This window comes from Myiozetetes cayanensis, unplaced genomic scaffold, assembly GCF_022539395.1.
Source record: "Myiozetetes cayanensis isolate MyiCay16 unplaced genomic scaffold, myiCay2020 scf6-25, whole genome shotgun sequence".
Taxonomy (NCBI): Eukaryota; Metazoa; Chordata; class Aves; order Passeriformes; family Tyrannidae; genus Myiozetetes; species Myiozetetes cayanensis.
The window spans coordinates 24,876,788-24,898,873 of record NW_026087853.1 but is presented as its reverse complement, the minus strand read 5'-3'; the positions used below and the strand labels follow the sequence as shown (position 1 = coordinate 24,898,873).

The 22,086-nt window shown below is 36.5% G+C and overlaps 1 protein-coding gene across 4 annotated transcripts in view; it reads left to right on the top strand.

Moving 5' to 3' along the window:
- The window catches only part of NPAS3 (neuronal PAS domain protein 3), a 609,449-nt gene that overhangs the window by 164,415 nt on the left and 422,948 nt on the right, over positions 1–22,086 (top strand). For all 4 annotated transcript variants that reach the window (XM_050335759.1, XM_050335760.1, XM_050335761.1 and 1 more), the window contains one exon: positions 20,720–20,964. In XM_050335759.1, the coding sequence (XP_050191716.1) occupies positions 20,720–20,964 (245 nt within the window). The remainder of the gene's footprint in view (positions 1–20,719; positions 20,965–22,086) is intronic.

Sequence of the window (22,086 nt, the reverse complement as noted above, 5' to 3'; positions counted from 1 at the left end):
ACTTTATTGTGTACTTATCAAGTATATATCTCACTAGTTTGGTTAGAAGGACCTATTGAGACACTGTTGAAGATGTTTGTAAAGTCAAAGTAAACTGTTATCATTACCCTCCCTGTGCCTTTCTTAAATAATCATCTCATAACAGGCACCTGAATTGATCAGGCATTACTTCCCTGGCTAATTCATGCTTTCTATCACATCTAGTCTTTCATGTGCTTGGAAGGGGCTTTGGGAAGGATTTACTCCATAATCTTATTGATGAATACCAGGGCTGTGATTGTGAAGCTTCCTGCATCTCTAAACAATCTTCATCCTTTTCTTGATCAGCTGGTCTGCATCTGATGCCTACCATCACATCACACATGTTGCTTTGTCCTCTGATCTGTACTATCTGTACTGATCTGTTGATTTGTCCTCTGATCTATAAGCTCTCAGATGACTTGGGTCTGTTGTTGTCTTTTCTCCCTCTTACCTCTGAGCTTCCCTCCATCCTGTGTGCCAGGCTGCTCAAGGCAGCAATCAAATGGAGCAAAGGCATGGAGGGCAAAAGGAGGAGATATGCCCTTGATGAGGGGAGAGATGCAGAGATGTATCTTTTCTGAGATCTCTCAGCTTACTGCCCGTCCCCACTGACCCTAATCTCCACTCTTTGCTGCCTAAGATAGTCAACTCCTTTCCATGAGATTTCTCTCCCTTCATCCTGTCTGAAGGTCTTAAGAGTCATGAGACCAGATAACCTGCTTCGTTATCCAAAGCCCAGGAAGGGAACTGAGAACAGAAAGGCAGGATACATATGCAAAACCACTCAAAAATATGTGACTCAAACTTTATAGGAACGCAAAATAGGAGAGAGCAGAGACAAATGTGTGTATATTATCAGGTGTGTGTAGCACTCTGCAAGAAAATGTGTTGTCTATGAACACAATATCTCTGGGAGCAACACACCTCCCCACCCTAACTGAAGATTGCGGGTCACATCAGAGCTCACAGAGGAGCAGGAGGTGAATGGATAGGATGGGATCCATTCCAGGCAGCTGAAATCAGCCAAGACATGTAGCCACTGCTCTTGGAAAGGCACTCTGACCCCAGTCAGCTACCCTGAAAATGAACATTTGTAATGAGGAATACATCTTGTAGTGAATGTATTCATTCTAGGGGAAAGAGAGTGAAAGGCACTGAAAGGAGGATAATGAAGAATATTCCTTGTCTGCTGAATGAACTTGTGTCTCCTGAGGCTTGGAATACTCAATGATCTATAGGAAGGGATTCTCCTATTATGTGTAATGACTGCTAAACATATAGAAGAGATGCTTGCCAACAGCCTGATATGTAATTCTGATGGAGGGGATCTATGTATGTAGCTACAGAGCTAAATAATAGAGGTTAATTGCATGTTTTTTGCTCAAGACCTAAGAACTGTGGCTTTTTCTACCTTCAATATCTGGGCTGAGTGGCTAAAATAAGGTGTTTGCTTTTGTTTGTAAGTGAAAGAAAGCACTTCCTCTTCCCTACCCAAAAAAAAAAAAAAAAAGTGGTACAAAGGTCTGATGAAGCTAATATTGTTCTCTAGTAAACCACTTTTAGTCAGATATAATTCAAGGCAGGAAAAGAAAATTTCTGATTTCAGTAAGAGGAGAGATGGGAGAGGGGTCAGGAATAATCTCTACATTTAGGACTTTCATTTATATATTTTCTTGCAAACTGAGCTTTTGAAATAATCTGTATTTTAGAGTTCCATGCTTTAATGAAAAAAATCTGTGTGTACTTCTGGATGTGGTTCCCTCAGAGATGTGCATATTTAGAATAAATTGAGTATTGCAGGGAACCAGATGTTGTGACAATCCCCAGCTGGGTTTTTGGCATCTAATGGCTATAGTCACCTGGCATGAGCTAGAGCCGAACATGCCACAAGACAAGCTCTACACAGGAGAGTTGATGTTGAACTTGCATCATTTGTGCTTAAGTTTTACTTAAGTTGCATATAGATGGATTCAAAGTTAACTCTGGCAGAACCCAAAACTGCATGCTTGGAGTTAGTGGAGTTACTAAATTGTGAAGAAGTATAGGAGATCATAACTGCCCCTGCTATTATAAAATAGTTAAATAACACCAACTCTAAAATATTGTTAAATATTAAAATGAAGTGTATTATATTCTAGCACAAAACAAAAAATGTACTTGAATGTATGGGTTAAAATAATGCTTTTATTAATTTAAGCCTTCACAATTCTCCTAGTTTGTCATAGAGTCACAAAATGTGATAAAAAGCTGGCTTTACCATCAGGGCCTCTGATGGCTTAAGAATATGTAAACAGTTCACAAGGCCAGGCAGATCCCAGTTGGCTACACATCTGAAAAGCCTCATATGAAAATGTTATTTCAGGTAAGATGTAGCTGTTTTGAACCAGGATTTGTCAGTAGTAAAACTTTAGTTTATTCAAAGACTTTGCTGCGTATTTTAAGACAGAGAAGCAAAGGATTCCGACACAAAAAGTTAGACTAGCATGGTATGAAAAAGGCTTTCAGAGCAACAAACTGTTTTTGAACCTGGAAAGCAGAATAAATTAATGAGGTTTGCTGCATTTGATACAAACCACTGTAAAGGGAAAGAAATCAAGTGAACAGAGGCCTTGAGGAACCTGGCTTAGATCATTTCTAAGATCACATTAGAATGCAGTTCAGGAAGTTGGCTGATGTATTTGCCATGGTTATCACTGGCATGCTGTGTATTATTTATTTCTATCAGCTACTGAATAAAGATATAGAAACATATGCTGTCAATTATATTGAAATCTACTTGGTTCAGTATCTGTGGTTTCAGTATATGGTTGAGTTCCACCAAAGTCCAAAACACCCCACTGCCCCCACACAGCCTTAGGCTGCTGCTGATGCCGAGAGAGAATTTAAGATATTGACAGGCTGTGTTTATCAATGTTTAGCCCTTTTCATAATTCTAAGTACGCATTTTTAAAGGAATGGTAATTTTGGTCAGATTCCAAGTGGGCAGTTTCGTTCTGGCAACCCTTATTGTTCTGACAGCTTCAGCTGAGTATGTAGTCTTGCTTCTATCATCGCCTTTCCTTCATGAATATGGTAAGCTGGTAGTGCTTAGAGTTGTGTTCTCACTCATTCTGTGCCACCCCTGCTTATGTGGGCATTTATACGTCCATGTGGTAAACTGGATTAAGGAAACTAATTCAGTAAAAATCACTTCATAATTTTAACCTTAGCTATTTCCAAGGCAAGTGATGATACAGACTGGGAATACAGTACCAACGTTGAGAGGAAAGGAATTTTTTTCAGCTGTAAAGCTAGTGTATGTCTATGCCAGATTATTGTGTTTGTGTAGCCAGGATCTTGTTATTTATTCCTGTACACAGCTCCCAAATATAACTTATTTTCAGCAGTATATGAAATAATATCTATATTTACTGGTGTCCATCTGTTTCAAGTGAAGGGCTAAACATGTTTCAGAGAAGTCAAGGTGGTACAGTCTGTACTTTGATGAAGGTTCCTACATCTGTTCAATTTGCTTTTGTTCTTTTTCGGGAGAAAAAAAGAAAGTTATATCCACACCCCCTGGGTGTTGTATGGAGAGTTCAACAGCTAATATAGGTACAAACTAGCTTCTACACATCATCCCTAATGCATGTGTTTCTGTGTGTCCTGGATTCTGAGACTGATGGGAGCTCACCATCCATCAGCAACTTCCAGCTGGCCTATGGTGATGTGGATACCAGGACTACTACCACTCACTTGTCTTATAGTCTCCAATAGCAAAGCTGAATGCACTTTTGCACTTTCTTTTCTCAGATTTGTTATCTTTCTTTCTTTCTTTCTCTTTCTTTTCCCCCTTCTCTCTGGCTATTTTATCCATGTTGGGGGAAAAAACCACCCTTGAGGAAATGCTCACTAAGATGAGGTCAGCTCAGATTTCCCCAGACTTATTGAGAGACAAGCTGAACGGCAAATGTTTTCTGTGTCATGATATAATATGATGTGCTGTGATACGGGGCCAGTTAGAAAGCTGATAAGCGGTTGTAGCAAAGAAAGGGAAGCAGCTTTTTGGAGCATTCCCAGCTCACATGAGCATTGCTTTGGCAGCTGCAATAAAAGCGGTGGGAGGCAGCATCCCATAGCAATGAGGCTGATTCAAGTATTTAGGTTTTAAAAATGTTTGGTGCAGGGATTACATCTTCAATTCAACATCAATTCAACAAGAAGTACACACTTTTTTTATATATATGTTTTCAGGACTGCAATTTAGATACACCAGAGTTTGTTGTCACCTAACCCATAGGCTGGATTTGCCTGCATGAGCCTGAAATCATAAATTCTGATTTATTCAAGAGATCTGTGTGTATTCTCATTGCAATTAATGTATTACTTTTAAGAATAAACTTCTTGGTTAGTTTTGTATCTGTGAGGATTTGAAAATGTATTACATAAACTGAATGTGAGAACAGTTTTTCTCTCAGGTTGATATTGTGAGTCTGATGGTCAAGGTAATGTTTGGCTCTTACTTAAACTAGAAATTAGTGGTAGGACTAAAATTAGAAGCTTGTATCACTAACAAACAGCCTCTGGTATTGGCATTATTTTCCTAGTTCAAATGTATAACTGTGCTCAGCATGCCCCAAAAAGCATCTGCCAAAATATGTAATACATATTATATTGCAAAAGAATGAAAGAATACTAGTAGCTTATGTTCTATACTCAGAGGCTGACATTAACTGCTCAAACAAGAACCATGTTCCAATATTACAAGATATAGTGCAGATCCAAGGGCAAAATTTGGCTCTAAAGAATTGAATAGAAATTATTCTTAGAAAGGCTTCAATTATCTCCACAGTAAAACTACTAGAATCCTCATTTTCGTCACTACAGACACTTGATGGAAGTAGCAGATGGCCACACAAAGCATTCATGCTATTTTATTTGAGATTTTAATGTAAACTGAAATCATAAAATAATTTAAATAAGACTTTCAAAATTGGCACAAGAATTCTTAGTTTTTGAAGGCTGTAAGTCTAAACAAATCTTGAAGTAACCAGAAAATCAAATTTCTACCCTGGTTTATCATGTTCTGTTATTGTAATACAGTCATTACTTTTTACTGCCCAAATCTCCTCCTAATGTTTATTCTTCTTGCATATCAGGCTAATACCTTTTTTTATATGGTCAATAATGGAACACTCTGAAACTGTTCAGTGGTTTTGGCATTTCAGTTAAAAATTACTCAGTAGAAAAAGTTTCATCTACTTGGCCAGGATTCTGGCACTGGTTTTAGTCTGTTTATGGCTGTCAGTTTTCAGGGATGCTGGAGGCAATTATGAGACTCCTGTTCTCTGATTTCTCTACAGGAGACAGTTGTAAATGGGAGGATTGGTACATGTGGGTGTAACTTCACCAGCCCCTATCACTGGTCATATAACCACAATAGTCAGGATCCCATTTTGTCATGTCAGCAGTGTCTGTCAGCAGGCTAGCAGTGTGGGAATTAGCATTTGCACCTTATTAAAGCTATAGGTAACCCTGTTGCTCAGTGGAGTCTTCAAGTGCCTGGAAGGCATTAGGCATCACACAGATAAATCGACTTCTTTGGCATTATGGGGAACATTTCAACTTCTTTTTCTGACTTGCTCTTAAGAGCATGATTTTTGCTGTCATGTGATTTTGAAGCAAACATTCCTAAGAATAAAAATAATAGCTGTATAAGCTGAAATCACAGCAAAACTGCTGTTGACAAGAGTCATGATTTAATTACAAAGATTGACTGTATATCTCTTCATCCCTAAGAAGAGATGAAAAGGTATTGTGAAGTACAATGTACCCAGTTTACAAAAGAGTTTAGAGAAGACAGCAAACCTGAAAGTCCTCTTTTAAAAAGACGACTAAGTAGGTCAATTCTCTGAGTAGAAGCAAAGTGTCTCATAAAGCAACATAAGTTTAGTAAAGTAAAATTGCATGTGTTTTACCTTTCTGTGTTTTGTTACCCATTCACTTTCAATGCTGAGATGAGCATATATCCCAATCAGTTATAGGATGATTAGAACATGATTCCCACTTGACAGCAAATGGTTGGAGATTTAATTTGTTCAGCTGTACTGAGCTTCCTGAAACAACTGTGTACCAAAAGAAGGATTCCACATTTTTTTCTCATTTTATTTCTCAAATATTTACTCTTATGAAATCGCTTAGCACTAAGGGTCCATTTTGTCCTTTGAAATCATTGGAGTTGGGCAGGCACATCTGGTGACAGAATTAGACTGTACTTCTTTTTTATTCTCTTAATTCTTCTATAGCAGAAATTGCCAGACCTAGTATTTAAGAAAAACAAAACCCTGTCATATTTAAATTTAAACAAATGATTTTGACTTCAATTTTTCTTCACATTACAATATTACTGTTGCTTATCTGTCTTTTTTCTTTTTTTTTTTTGTAGTAATAGCAGCAACTTTAACTGATGCCAGATTATGTATTTATATCACGGATCAGGCTGCAAATTCATTCTTTTCCAAAGAGGCAGAAAGATCATGTAAAACTGGTGACCACATGTTGACAGGCTGCATGATTTAACAAAACCAGAGGCAATAATTTAAAAGAAAACTGTTTTATTTTCTGCCAGCAGAGTATAATGGAGAGAAATTGGTTGGTATTATTTTTAAAAATTGCTCAAATCACTGTAGTTAGTATAAAATTGTCTCTGGAACTATTTCCTGTAAGTTAACCAGACATATGATTGTATCCTTTCTATTTTGAATACTGAAACTCACATTTCATCTGCCTTGTGTAGAGCCTGTCAGGTATAATAGCTCTTTGTGACGGTTCCTTCTTTTCTTCTTTCTTTTCTGTAGCTAAACCCCCACCCACAAACCTAATACAATTACTGGTTTTGAGTATCACTCATTTAGCTATTACTAGCAGTCTAGCAGTCATTCCACCTCTTTCCTCTTCTGATGAGCTTGTAGGTCTATCAACAGGTAAGTTCCAAGATTAACATGCAGTGTTTATGTGTGTAAACTTCCTCTTTACTCCAAATCATTTCTAGTTTACCTGACTGAGGTTATCCAAGTGATGACAGGTTTTAAATACAGAAAGGTGGCATTTTCAAACACAGCATTCTGTGCATCTCTTCACTAGAAGCAGGATTTGCCAGCACTGTGTAGTTTTGAAAATCATAATTGTTTTGAACATCTCTGTGAATAGTGACTTTTGGGGATTATCTCAAGAATTCATAATTTTGCAGAATGTTTCTTCTTGTTTCTGTTTGGCTATTTTAACCTGATTCTGCAATTTTACACCGAAAATTTTGAGGTGGTGTAAAAGAAGTTCTCTCCTGCTTGAGATTCCTTTAGCCCTCAGAAATAAAATAAAAAAGTGCTTGCAGAAAATTAGTCCAGATTAGACTGAGATAATTCTACATGCCTGAGAGAAAACATATTGGTTTCTCACATTATTAATTAATATTTTTCTCTCATTTTACATTCTCTATGGCTTATGGAACTAATCAGATCGATTTCCATTTCTGAAACAAAAGAACCCATCAGTGACCAGGAATAACACAGGGGAGAAACACATAACTGACATTGCAGTTCAAAGCTATATATTAGTTTCTTTTTCTTCTAGGAACCCCAAATCAAAAGACTTCAGTTCTCTTATGAGTAGCAGCAGAACACATTAGCCCACTATGATGCTACTTCAGATGTGAAGTAAAATAATCTTTAAATGTATAAATTGAAATATCAAACGTGGAAATTATAATTGTTGCTGCTACATTCACTGTTGACATTTTTTCATTGTTTTATTGTTGAAAAAAAAAGGGACTGCTAAAATGAAGACTGGGGAACATGCAATGACTGAGTTTGTTTAGTCAATTGAGAATCTTGTCAAAGCGAAGGTTAAGAGGGTGTCTTGATCATGGACTATAATTACCCAGCCAGGGAGAAGATAGCACATATTTGGAGTTTCTTTTGTTTAGTGGACAAAGGAATTGCAAGATTCAGTGACTGAAAGCTGAACTCAGCAAAGTTGAAACAGGAAAAAAGCTCACAAAATGTTAATGGTGAGGCTAATTTAAACATTGCAGCTGCTTAGCAATAGAAATTCTTTGCATCTTGGAGCTTCCAGATTAGGATTGATACTTTTGCAATAGAAACTGGAATTACAGGGTAATGTTATATGGCCTGCCTCATGATGAAGATAGTTCCTAGATAATCATAGTATTCCTCTCTGATTTCCTCTCTGATCTAGACCTGTGAGACTTTACAGGAAGGTGCTCTATCTACTGAGTAACTAAGAGGTCACTCAAGGCAAGGAGCTTCAGAGGGCTCTTACCTCTGGATCCTGTTTTGTTTTGTGGTTTTGTGTAACTCATATTTCTCATCGGTGAGTCTGGTTGGCCCTTTTTGTGGATTTTTTTTAGCAGGATCTTATAGTACTTGGTTGCAATGTAACTAGGGCAGCTGCTGGATAGTATTTCAGAGCCCTGATAATTTTAATACCTTTAATATGCGCAGTCTGGTGGATTTAGGATATTGCTGCTCTTACTGGTAGTTGAATATTATCAAAGAAGATAAGAGTTACTTAGGACATGAGATTTATGTCTCAATTGTTAAAACTTCGAGGCTTTTGTTTAAGTGTTAGTTTTTACAGTTTTAGCATTGTAATTGATAGGGTGGGTGTTTTAAGGATGGGTTTTGGTATACCATTATTTTGGTCATAAAATGCATGTGGCATCAGGTCTACTCTGACCAATTATAGTTTCTGAGGAGAATTGTTTTTTGCTGTAAAATGGCTGAAAATTTTATTTAGAAATTAAATCTTGGGTCTGCTGCAAGTGCCTGAAAACTAGAATACACAGGGACATACTTCCAGCACAGCAATTACCACTATGTGAGGCAGTTCCTGGTCTGGGTTGAATGCATAATCTTTGACAGTATTCTTGGCATTTCAGGAAATACATGAGCCCAGTAATGTGTGTGGCCAGTACTGTAAAGGGAACAAGGAGGGAAGTCTTCCTTCTACAGTCAATATGGGCTTAATTTCTATCCCAATGTATCAAAAGTGCTGAAAATCTAACAATATCCTTTTTCATAACACCTTCTGCCCTTTACCAGTGTGCATGATATTTGTTGTCCCCTGTCCCAGAGCATTAAATGGAAAATATGGGAAATATGTTAAACAAAAAACTTACAAAGGAAGTCAGTGGATGCCGTAGCCTGTCCTGGAATATGTAAGCAGTAAAAAACATTATGTCACTGGTGGTATGTGTAAAAGAGATGCCTGCTCATGAAAATCTTGCTGTCTTGTGATCTGATGACATTCATTTACTCTAAACTGCTCAGGGTTCAAGCAAGAGGGCTAGAAGTGAAAGGCCTTGAAGCTCATTCACACTCTACTGAGTCAATGGTTCAACAGCTAACACTGCACCTTGGAGAGTGAGGCTCATGCTTCCAGGAAAACAAGCTTCAGTAAATCCATCAGTGAGCTTCTGGAGGCAGCAGCTGGATATTCCTAAGACAGCAGAAGGAAAAATTTGCATGCATTATTTGATGTTGAGCATTCCATGGAGGTAGCTATACTACCGTCCAGGCTGTTTGTTGCACTTTGTTTTGTTTTGGTTTGGTTTGCTTTTTGTTTGTTTGTTTGGGTTTTTTGTTTTGTTTTTGATCTTTGTGTTTTTTTTAAGATGTGCTGGAGGTATTTTAAAACTAGGTAGCTTGAGTATCAATGACAGTGTGATCTCTATCAGAACAGGTTTTATCACAGGCAGCAAAAGGCATTCAGGACTCAAGGCTGACACTGGTAGTGTAGCTTATTGTCTGTCCTGTTGAAGTTATATTGTTGCCAGTTTTAAGATAGCTCAATTATGACTCTGAATTGGAATAGATCCTTTGGACTGCGGTGCCAGTGTATCCTATATCCCTTCAACACTTTTTCACAGGTCTTCTAAAGACTCCCTTAAGTAGGGTTCAAAACTAGAACTTGTGTATGTTCCACATAGACCCATCAGAGTATGCATAACTTTTAGATGGGAAGGAGAACTAGGAGATGATGAGGATGATAATTTTAAGAGTGGCTAAGGAGACAAAGAATGTTATTTTCTTTGGAAAGAGTCTTAGTATTGTAGTAATTGAGAACACACCACTAAGAGATTATTTATGTGGCAGCAGTGAAAGAGAGGTTAGAATTCTTGTCTTTTTTTCCTGGCTTTGGGAACTAAATCGAAGTGGATAGTTACAGAGAGCACAGCCAACTCTAACAAAATCCCTATTTAGGTCATGTATAAAGAGCAAACTTGAGTTGCCTGAAGGCAACATTGTGCTCTTAGGCCTTTTGGCAGTAGTAAAACTTAAATGGTATAGATAAACTACCTGATGCAACTTTTATAAAAATAAAAAACCAAAACTTTTTTCTTCTGTTTATTTCAGCTGTTTATTTCAGAGCTACCACTGGTAAAAGAATGCTATGGAAAATAATGGCCATAGTTTATATGAATGTTGCAGCAAAATTTTCTGCAATAGGTCTGACATAGGTGAGGAAAATACCAGCTATTTACTCATTCTTGAAAATATTAATTCAGAACCAGATAAAAAAAGTCCTAACCTAAAGTGTTCCTTCTTAAAGACAGTACTCACAAAAGGAGTATAGTCAGAAATTTGGATTCTGTTTGTTCATTTCAGAGTGGTTTATTTATGTAGTAGCTGCTACCTAGGCCAAAGTGTAAAGCTTATATTTAAAGTGCAATATGCTATATAGCATTTTTGGTACAGTGTATGAGATAGCATATGTGGACAACCTGGACTGAAGCTACCTGGCTTTGCAGTTTAAAGGGCTATGTTTACTTCAGGCAGGTACCTATGACACACAGTGACACTGTGCCTCTTTTGTTTTCCCCCACATCACATAATGGGTTTTGGTTTTCATATTTATGTGATTGCCATCATTCAGGGCTACAATCACAATCTGGCAACAGTGTACCTGTGCTCTTTCTTTGGTTACCCATAGAAATACTACAGTAAAATTGCACTTTCTATCCTAATGCTGAATAAATTACTTCTTTACATATGCAGCAATATATTCTCCTGTCACATAACTCTTGTTATTTTTAATTGGAATTGCTTATGCTCATTGAGGGAGGAATACTTTTCATCCTGTTTTGAACAAAAATCTGTAATCTTGAATTTGTTTCTAAACTTCAGTCATGAGGAGAGCAGAGCAGGAAATTGCTGCTGTTCCACCAAATTAGCTTCTCAGATATCCTTTTAATTGGAGACCATAACTCAGATTCTTAGTATTTTAGGAAGCTGAACAGTACAAATTGAAATACATATATTTCCAGTAAAGACTCAGTTCAAAGAATGCTTTTATACACAGATGAGTCTGCTAACAAATAGCATGTCATATGATAATGAGACCATGTTTTCTTACACAGTTTCACATTTTGTAAGTGCACTGCTGTGAAATAAGTGGAGTGTTTATCTACTCTCTCTTAAACTGACAAATCTCTCCTAGGGACAAGTGTGCCCACTATAGACAGAACATAGGTATTCAAGAAAACTCTAAACTCTCAATCAGAAACACATCACTTCCAAATGCAATATATCACACTTGTTCAGAACATTCATTTCCGCCAAAGTATTCTGTTTTTAATGTAAAGACTTCAATTTATATTTAAGAACAAGCAAACTATAGTACTTTGACAGCCGTTCACACTTAATTTCTTTGCATTAAACCAACAGCATTCTTTTCCACAAACATCCATTGTTAGGACAATGCTCTCAGAAGGAATTTATGAGAAATGGAATTATGTTACCAGGGAGATAGCATTTACTATAATGAAGAGTAGATCCTAGAAAATGGCCCCTTTTACAGCAGCTCAGAACAGAGCCACAAAAGCAATTGATTGGTCTTGGCATTTAGTCTTATATCAGCTGTGTCATCCATAGCTTCAGGAGTGAGAACACTAATCTGAAGTGACATTTCTGTTCTGGCGGGCTTTTCTGCCCTGATGAAAGCAATTACTTCATTCCTAAATGATAATTTGCAGGAGTTTCAACCACTTTAATTGATAATTTTTTGTTCTGAGAAGTTCAATTGTGAAGTGATTAGCTGATTTGGTAAATAGAAATTTAAGGTGTGAAATGTACAAGTTGCTCCAAGGTAAAGTGCTGTTTATTGGGTGCTGCAAAATTGCTTGATAAAACTGCAGTTTCTCTATTATCATGAGACTGGCAATTGCTTAGTTCAACATAGGAAGAAAAAAAAGATCAAAACACTAGTGTTCTAGTTGTAGAGTTTGTGTTTGAAGAAATGTGTCACAGCTCACTTAATGGTTTCTGTATCAAAGTGTATATTAGTTTTAAAGGATTGTGCAGGATGGCAAGTTTGTAATCCTTAAAAACCTACCATGTTCCTATTATTATGTTTTAATGACTCACTTTGTAAGTGAATCCTGTTATTTAAACATTGCAACGAAGGTGCTCATTGATGGTAAAACATTCAGTTTAATGATTAGTTCAAGCATACACAAACCTTTTCCTTGGCAAGTTTACATATTTAAAATAAAAGGATCCTCTTCTGTGAAACCACAACCCCTAAAAAATCAACCTAAGCCTCACTGATACCAATAAAAGCTTGGTTTAGTAAAGGTATTATTTTTTCATAAGTTTCATGTTATTTTTGCAATAATTGTTAAAGCACTTCTAGCCAAATGTATTTTTGGTGTCTACAAGGAAAAGAAACATTTTTAACAGAAATCGGTTCTGTGATATTTTCCTATATAGTGAAAAAATAATGGTCATTTCATGTGTTAAATGAGAAATATAAAGCAAAAATGAAGGTCAAACTGATTTAGCACATCAAACAGTCTTTGTCAGCCAAGCTTAATATATCCTGAGTTTGTGGAACAAATGAAATTTTGCTGCTATGTTACACTTTGCTTCCAAACAACCATTACAACTGGTTTTATATATTGTGTGAGCATCAGACCATCAAACAGTGCATCTTTACTGATGTGTTGCTGCAGTGATGATCTACAGCAGCAATCTGCCATTTATATAAGGGCAAAATGTGCATCTATATTTAGTTGTGAAATTGGCCTATTATACTCTTGATGTTTACAGAGGCTAACATAAATTAATGATGACAGCTATGAGCAGTGCATTAGTTAAGCAGCAGAGTTTTTACCTTGAACTTGAAGGTTCCAGCTTTAACTTCCAGCATATACTATACAGCTTTCTTCACATATTAAAGGAAGTCTTCTGAAAACATTAATTTTTCTTGGACAGCATTAAATGGCTTTAATTTGTAGACTAGGCCATTGATGATAATATCAGTTAATGGTTTTGTTTACATTTTTGGTAAATTTTTACCTGTAAAAGTGGTGATAATTATGGTGGGGCAAAAAATGAACAGCCCTGAAAAGTGTATGCTCATTGAAGAGGTCTGATTTTACTGTCTTTGAACTGAGTCAGATATCAGATAACCCTTGTCTGATGAAAAAAAACAGTTTGAGGAAGCAGTCTGCCTCACTAGGTTATGTACTGCACTTTCACCTGAAAGTCTCCTCATGCAGCTCGTGTCAGAGCAAGTACAGGCACTGTGGTAACTATAGATTCCAGTTAACTATGACCACAGATCTAACAAGTATGCAGGTGTTCAAAGGTTCACAAGTTAAAATGTTGAAGTCTTTGATGAATTTTTGATGGATGAATTTTTAATACAAGTCGACCTTTTTCCTTTGAGGCTGCATGCTAGATTAATTGATAAATAGCGAGACTGAGCAATGTTCGGATCTCCTAAGCAAACAAGTAGAAAAATCCATAAAAATCTACCGTCTGGTTTCTCAGATCTACTTAAAAAGAAAGAAGGTAAAATTTAATGTGGCTTTTGATTTTCTTCTTTTCCTCTTTTTTGGAGGTTTTTCCCTCATGAAAGTAGTCTTCTCTTTTAAACATCTTAACTTATTATTATTCTTGAAGTTCTTGTACTCTCAATTCAGAAACAATCTTTGTGAAAAGAAAATCTATGAATAGGACAGCAGAAAAAAAAAGGCAAAGAAAGAGAGAAAATGTCAAGTCAAAAAGTTGTCTCAAAAGAAAAGAAATCCCCAAAGATAACAAAATGCAGTGTAGAAATTAGAGGTAAACATAGTAACATACTTTCATTATCAGTTTTTCAGAACTAATTGAATTAGTCTTAGGAAGTTGGGAGGGGATTTTTTCTTCTTTTAATTCACATTTACAGGAGCATTAACTCACTTGCTTCATTCTTTTATATTCAGTTGTATCTACTATACTGAAAAAAGATCCAGTTCCATGCATATTTGTGAACTCTCTAGAGCATAAGCTTTTGAAAACCAGAACAATAACCAAAAAAACCCTTGATAATAATAGGCTTTAGGCTCCTGCTTGCCACCAGTGATGATGTTTGGCTTGCTAGAGTGGACTTTTCAACTGCAATATGTGCAATTATTCAGTGCAGGCTACTCTGCTTTGCTTCCTTCATCTTTCTTCCAGTCTAAATAATTTTTTTGGAGTCTGAAAGATTAATATCCACTTGGACTGAACGCTGGTTTTGAGATGTCACTTGTAACTTTTGAAAAAACCTCAGCAGTGAGAAGAGTCAAATAGAATTAGATAAATAGATAAATAGATAAAGAAAGAAATATTCCAAATAATTGGGTCATTTAATTATTGATGCTATTTGATTCTTTGAACTTCTAATAGAGTGTAATTGTTTCACAACATCAGTGAAGTGAGAACAGATTTTTATATGCCAGAACATGGCCTATGGGTGGTCATCTGTAGGTGGAGTGAGACATTCTCTTAATGAATTGCCCAGGCATTAAGAGTCAGCTTCTAAATGTATTCATTGTTATAAATGGGCTTAACTACCCTTATTGTTTGTGCTTGGTCAGCTTGAGGCTTAGAAAAGATTCTTAAGGATGTGACTATGAGGGCACAGGTAACTGATTAGTCCTCTATATCACAATGTATAAACATTTGTATTAGTTAAATGTTCATAGTCATTCCCTACTTTTCATTGACATAGATACTGAAAATATGTAAATAGGTGATTAATAAAACAGGAAGGGATCTAAATATAAAAATGTCCAAAATATGGTGATACTCTGTCACATCATATTAACATGGAACACAGTAAAAAAAAGGAAAGAGGGTCTTTCTAGTGTAACTCAAATCAAATTGCACAAATGCACACCTATGGACTCAGGAGAAGCACAAATTTATTTCCTTATGTAATGCTATAACTATGGTCAATAGCAAGTGAGCGTTCTTGTGTTCTTTATATTGAAAACTGTAAGCACAGGGACATACGTAATTGAAAGTCTCTTTCAGGGCAGTGAGGGGGCTGGATGACTTATCTCCAGTCCATATTTTTTGTTGCAGTTTCATTGTGCACTCTAATGTTGCACATCCTTTCCATATATCTGATTTCTTTTCTGTGAAATGGATATAACATCCATCTGGCTGTGTCCTTTGGAGAATTAGATAATGTTTATAGTGGACCTTTTGATCCTTGAATTTAAAAGACTAGACTAATATAAAAATACATGTACACACATATTGCTTCAATCTCTATAAAGCTTTTTATAAAAATTATTAGGTATTAGATGTTATTTTTGCACTGTACCTGTTTTTGCTGCTGCTAATCTATATTATTGTTAGAGGCTAAAGAAATTCACTAGTGTTCATTAACAACTGAATTAACAAGTATGAAAACGTTTAGTAATACAAGAAAAAGTGCTATGTTCTGCTATACTGTTTCATTTGTGAAGTTTTTACTGAAATCAGGGATGATTTCAATGCCATTCTAAAAAATACTGTGCATCCTTTGTGACAGTATGTCGTCCCTCTCTGCTTGTATTTAATGGAAATGAGCAAAAACTATGATGATGCACTGCAGACAGGTTGTCCACTGTCTAGGCCCATCATATCTGGAGCTCAGCAGTCCATCTGTCCCTCAAACTTTGTTTTGTGGCCTTCGTTTCCAATTCAGTCTCTATTTGTGACAAGTCCAAAGAGAGTACCATAAAACCCCATCAGTGCTGTTACGTGGGACTGTGCAGGGGAAAATCAATGTTTCTGAGAAGCCCTGTTTTAGGAGTCTTGGCTGTGTCAGGTTTAAGGGAACAGTAGGTGAAATGCAAATGTGAGCTGCATTTCTAAAAGCAGGTGATACACCTGTTTCCAAGCTGTATTTGAAATCACAGGCAGAAATACTTATTTATAACTGCAACCATCCTCCTGTTTTCATTCAGAATTCACATAATTAAATTTTTTCACTGTTTTTTAGTATCCAAAGAGAGACATGAAAGCAAGGTATTGATATGACCCAGAGGTTAGCTCAGTTGGTTTGAGTATTATGCTAATAATGCCAAGGTTGGGGATTTGATCCCGGTATGGGCCATTCGCTATGATCTTTGTGGGTCCCTTCCAACTCAGAATATTCTGTGAATCTGTATGAAAATATGCTAAAAAATCCTTGCTAATGCAAGTCAGTGTATCTGTTGATGTGCTGCAACATGTTTGATAGCCATTAAATGCTGCAAAAATTAGCAGCTGTGATTGTCCCAGGTTTAAAGTGACAGATGTCGATTGGTCAGATGTGAAGATTGTGGGTGTGCATACAGATATGGATGCATGTATATGCTTATGAATATAAAGTATGTAAAAATTATGTGAAATAAAATATGGAGCAGGTTAAACTTGGAATGACCACAAGCACAATGAAAGCACAAGTGACTTATGAGTACCCATAAAACTTTTATGCAACACCATATTATCACGTCTTCTGCATCTGCTGTGTCTTCAATGGAAAATCTACTTTAGAAATGTCATGTATACCATTTTAGAATTATATGATAATATTTATTGTACCTCTCATCTGTAAAAGCCAGACCCCTTTTATATCAGTCCATCTGGAAAGGCCCTAAAAGGAAAAAAAATATATTTTAGAAACCATATCTAACAAAAGCATTATTTTTCAAGACACTGAATATGCTGTTTATATGGTGCTGCTTCTCAGAATTATCAGGAGCTAGCAGCTGAAAACCTCTTTAGTGGACTTCTTATATGGAAATTCTATGAGAAATATGTTCTTAAAGGAATGTATGAAGTTTCACCATTGTGTGACAACATCATCCTCTTATATTTTATAGTGGTGCACTCTGATACAATTTTCTTAGCTCCTTCCCCTTCTCCACAGAAGGCAAGAGGGAGCAGTATATCCCTGGGGTGTATTTCCCACTGTTACTTTCTTTTTGGTATTGTAGATATTATATGTAGTTTCAACTGTCTGTTGGGGAACCTTTTCTGTCATGTTAGAGCTCTTAAACCTGTGATGCTTGCTTTCTTGGTGCTTTCTGACCGTTTTTGAAATCCACATAGCAAATATGGGTGTAGTTTCCCACACTTTTATTTTTCCCATTAGCAGGAAATCCTGTGTGTTTTTAAGTTTTTGCAGCCCAATACTTTAGTAAGTTCATCTGTGTTGCCAAGAACCACGTCTAATCCCAGTGTCATATGACAGGACCTAAGATGAGTTATCTTCAGTGTCAGCACCACTGCTTTCTGTTGTGAGCTTCACACCCCTCTTTTCCAGCATACTCTTGGGATTATCAGTACCAGTATTTTGCTTTGTTGAAAGAATCTTACGATGAAGCTGATGTTGCCTATCAGAATCGCAGGTGCCAGAGAGGATTAACAGTGATGTTTAGGTCATATCTAATGAATTCCTGCATCCTGCTGAGGAAATCACTGCTCTCAAATTAAGGACCCATTTTATCAGCATAACTGCAGTGTCTGACACTACAAGTCTATTTCCCTAGGGGAATTATGTAGAGTAGAAATTAGGACTTGTATGCTCATATTGATGGACACTGTTTCTAAATTTAGCTTAATGCACTGATGCCAAGAGGACAGTGCTACAAATTACAAATTCCTTGACCTGATTCACTATGTGAAGCTTCCACAAATCACAAAATACCAAATGGCTGGGAGAAAAGGCAAGTTACTCTTAATACTGTTTCTTGGGAGTTTTGTTTATCTATTATGTCAACTCCCGATCCCTTCTAATTTTTTTATTGTAAAAGTTTGAATACACATAGGTTGCTTTCTGTTTGCTGACGTAGTAACCTCGCTTTTCAGTTTAACTGACTTCCACTGCAAACTGTTACTGATGCAGTACAATTTTGTATAAGTTTACATTTCAATATATTATTCAGTCTCAGCAATCTCCTGAAACCTTTACTGGACCTGTAAACTTCAGATTCAGATTTTGGTGTTGCTAAGGAATGTTCTATCACTATTCAATTTATAATATTTTTCAGTTTCAGAAGTTGCTGAGGTTTGTTTCTGGTTTGTTTTACTAGGGATCTCTAAAGTGCTCTCCTCTCATAGAGGGTTATAATTAAGTGCTTTGGAAAGAAGGTGTGAACTTCTTGGTGCAGACTTTCAGAACAGATCTAGAATCTCAGTTCTTCTGGACTCCTCAGATTTGATTTGGTGACCTGAGGTTCTCAGGCTTGGCTTCTGAGAAAAAGTAGTGTAGTAACAGGTAGTAAAGGCCATGCCTTGTAACATGAAACTGAGTTTTCACTTACAAGCCATTGGGCAGAGACATTTACCTGACTTTCCCTTATGTTGCTGTTGGAGATACTTGTAGAGTGTATACTACTTCCCTAGAATTAATTGGACGGTTCATACCTCACAGAGCCATAGCTACCAGCTTTCTGTATATACATAAAATACTTCTATGTGTTATATTTAATGCACCTTTTGAGGAATTTTCCACATCTATGGTCGTAGATATTTAAAATTTGAAATTGGATAGAGATGCACGCACAATGAGTATTGTGAAATCTTATTTTTCAAGTACTTTTTTTCCTAGAATATAATTTACAAATCAAACTGCTAGCATTCTACATAGAGTTCATAGACAAGTAGGTACTTTACTGTGTGATTCAGTAGGATTGTATATCTTTACCTGTGGGTAAGGATGTGCTGTTTCCTCCTGTATATTTATCTTACTATCCCTACTTCTTAGCTAGATTGTCTTTTTAAATATAATTGCTATTGGTATGGAACTGTGTAGGGAATGTAATGTGTTGGCCATTCTCAAGGAAATGTCATGGAGGGATTTAATTTGTGTGTTAAGGGCCCAGCTGATATGCCCTTTCAAGTCTGAGGTAGCAGAGATGCTCCAAAAATGCAGGTGGCTAAGAACATTAAAATGAGATAACGTCTGTAGTTTATTTCCAAATTAGAAAAGCAGGTAAACAGAGCTCTTAGATTCATGGTGTTATATCTGTGCGCTTAAATTCTACTGATTTACTTCATATGCCAGAGTGCTTTTGTAGATCTTACCATTATGATTTTTTTTGTGGATAAGATCGAGGGTTTCTGGAAGGGTTGTGGAAGCCTGGGAGAAGCACTGGCTATTCCATTATACACTAGTTAAATTCTAGTTCTATTGTAAACCAATGACTCCTTAATGGAATTGTGGCATTAACTTCATCAAATTAATAAGTAAAAAAATGAGGCAAAGGAAAGGTAGACCCTTAGTGAGTGACAAGAACAGTTTATACTTGCTTTATGCAGCAATTGACAGACACCAGTCCCAGCATCAGCACCACTCTGTACTCACCAAGGTAGAGGGATGTTGAAGCTTATGATATCCTGAGTTAAAACACTGTTAAAAAAAAAAGGCAAAAACTTGAAAACTCTGTTATTAAAATCAAAAGAGGCAATATGAACCAATATGAACGTTTCTTGTCTCCCCAAAACACTCAAGAAAAAAACTAAATCACTTTTCCTTTGCAAAGTTGTATTTTTATATATGGAAACTTGAGTTACAGGGAAAGATCAGGAAAAGACCCTAGTGGTTAACCACTATCATCACACTGTACATACAGCATTTTTACTCCAATTAAACAAATAGCCCAGGATTAAAATCTGAGTTACCTTTGCCTGTTCTGTATGGGTGGTAGTGAGTGATACATTGATGCAACAGGTCTAAATTAATGTCTTTGCATTTCCAACAGCTCCAACACTGTAAAGCAGAAGGTCGTTTCTGACCAAAAAGTTGACAGTCTGCCATGTGTGTGGTAGTGAGTTACAATCAGAAATGTGAAGCACACAACTGTTTTAAAACTGCTTGCTCACCCTTCTGACAAACATTACTGTTTCCACTGCAAAGACAGTTGAACAACTCCTATAGAGCAGCTCCATGAAACCCAGGAAGGTTTACATTCTTACTCAAGATTAACCTTCTGTGGTTTAGAAGATACTGTACAACATGTTTGGTCATTTGGATCAAATTGGGTTACAGTGATACAGGAGAAAAAAATGGCACGTTGGAAGATAAGCCCCACATGTAGGCAGCATCCTTGCAAATCTTTTCTTAAGACTGACAGCAGAAAAAGGAAGGGCAGGCTAAGAAGAAAGTGGCTGAAATGACTCAAGAGTACTTACATATTATGTTGCCTGCTACTGAAACTCAAATATTATCATGAGTTTTAATCATTCAAGTCTGGAGTACCATTTCATATATCCTGTAGTCTATAGATCCATACGTGACAGCATTTTGAAAATGTGGTAATTTCTAGAGAAGACTAGCAGTGAAAAAGCAAATTGGTTAAATGTGACAGAACACTAATATTGATGAATGTACGACTTTGTTTATTTTCTTTCAGTTTACAAGCTTTGAGGAAGGAAAAGTCTCGAGATGCTGCTCGCTCTCGCCGGGGAAAGGAGAACTTTGAATTCTATGAGTTGGCAAAGTTGTTGCCGCTGCCTGCAGCCATTACCAGCCAGCTTGACAAGGCATCCATCATTCGACTTACAATTAGCTATCTGAAAATGAGGGATTTTGCTAATCAAGGTGATCCTCCGTGGAACTTGAGAATGGAAGGACCTCCACCGAATACATCAGTAAAAGGTATGGAGAAAATATGTTGTGTAGTATCGAATATGGCAGCCTTTAGTAGCCTCTAAATTGAAATTTTTACCATAATCCTTTCTTCTTTCCCTGCATATCAAATCCTTTAAAGGGATTCAAATGTGGAAATCTGAGGTCTGCATGAGAAAGACACCATGTGAAGGTGAAATAAACCTCTTATTTTATTTATTTTTTATTTAACAACAAACCTATTGATGCAACTATTACAGCTGTAAGTCTTCTGAGTAATGTAGACTAAGTTGTTTCAAGTTATTTAGCTAGTGTTGTGTTGCTTTGTTTTAGTATTTTACATAAGGATGCGTTTGAGAGGAACATGGCATTATTCCTTGAGAACTCAATCTCTTCATTCTCTGGCTATACCTTAAATGTAGAATCATGTATTTCTGAAGTTTGAGAGAATCACATTCAAATATTTAAACCTTGAGGTGAGAGACTAGGATTTTATTTATCATCATCTTGTAATATCTATAGGAATTTTTTTGACTTCTGAACTACTAGGCATCTATCAACATTTCAGACAAAATAGACTTTTCAATATTAAACAACCTTTTTTCATGCTCGAACAAGCAGTCATGCAGTAAAATCAGAGTTTTAGATGTGACTTGCCACAAAGTCAGGTGAAGGAAGAATCAGTCAGTGGTTTTTGAGGTTGTGTGCTTGATGGTCTTAAGCAGTGATTCCAATTACTTGTGTAAAGTGGATTTTTTTAATTTTTTTTTTTTTTTTTTACTTATGCTACTTATGTTGATGAGTGTAGTCTTACTGTCTGATAAGTATTTTAAATATTAAAAGTTGCATTAACAGAAATCAGGGTTACCAAAATCTGGGATTTCTGATTGTCCTGGCTTTGACAGCATAGAAAACTCTCCACTTTATTTTAGCTACCAGTCTCACATTTTTGTGGAAAGATATTTTGGAAAGAGGCATATGTCATTTGAGCACCTCAGGTTTTTTCACACATTATGAAACATAAACTCTTAATCTATACTAAACTAGATAGAACATATATAGCATGAGGCAAAAGAAAAGCCACCTTTAAAGGTGGAGGGAGGAGGTGGAGATAGAATTTTATCATCCCACAACTGTCCATGAAGGGTTACT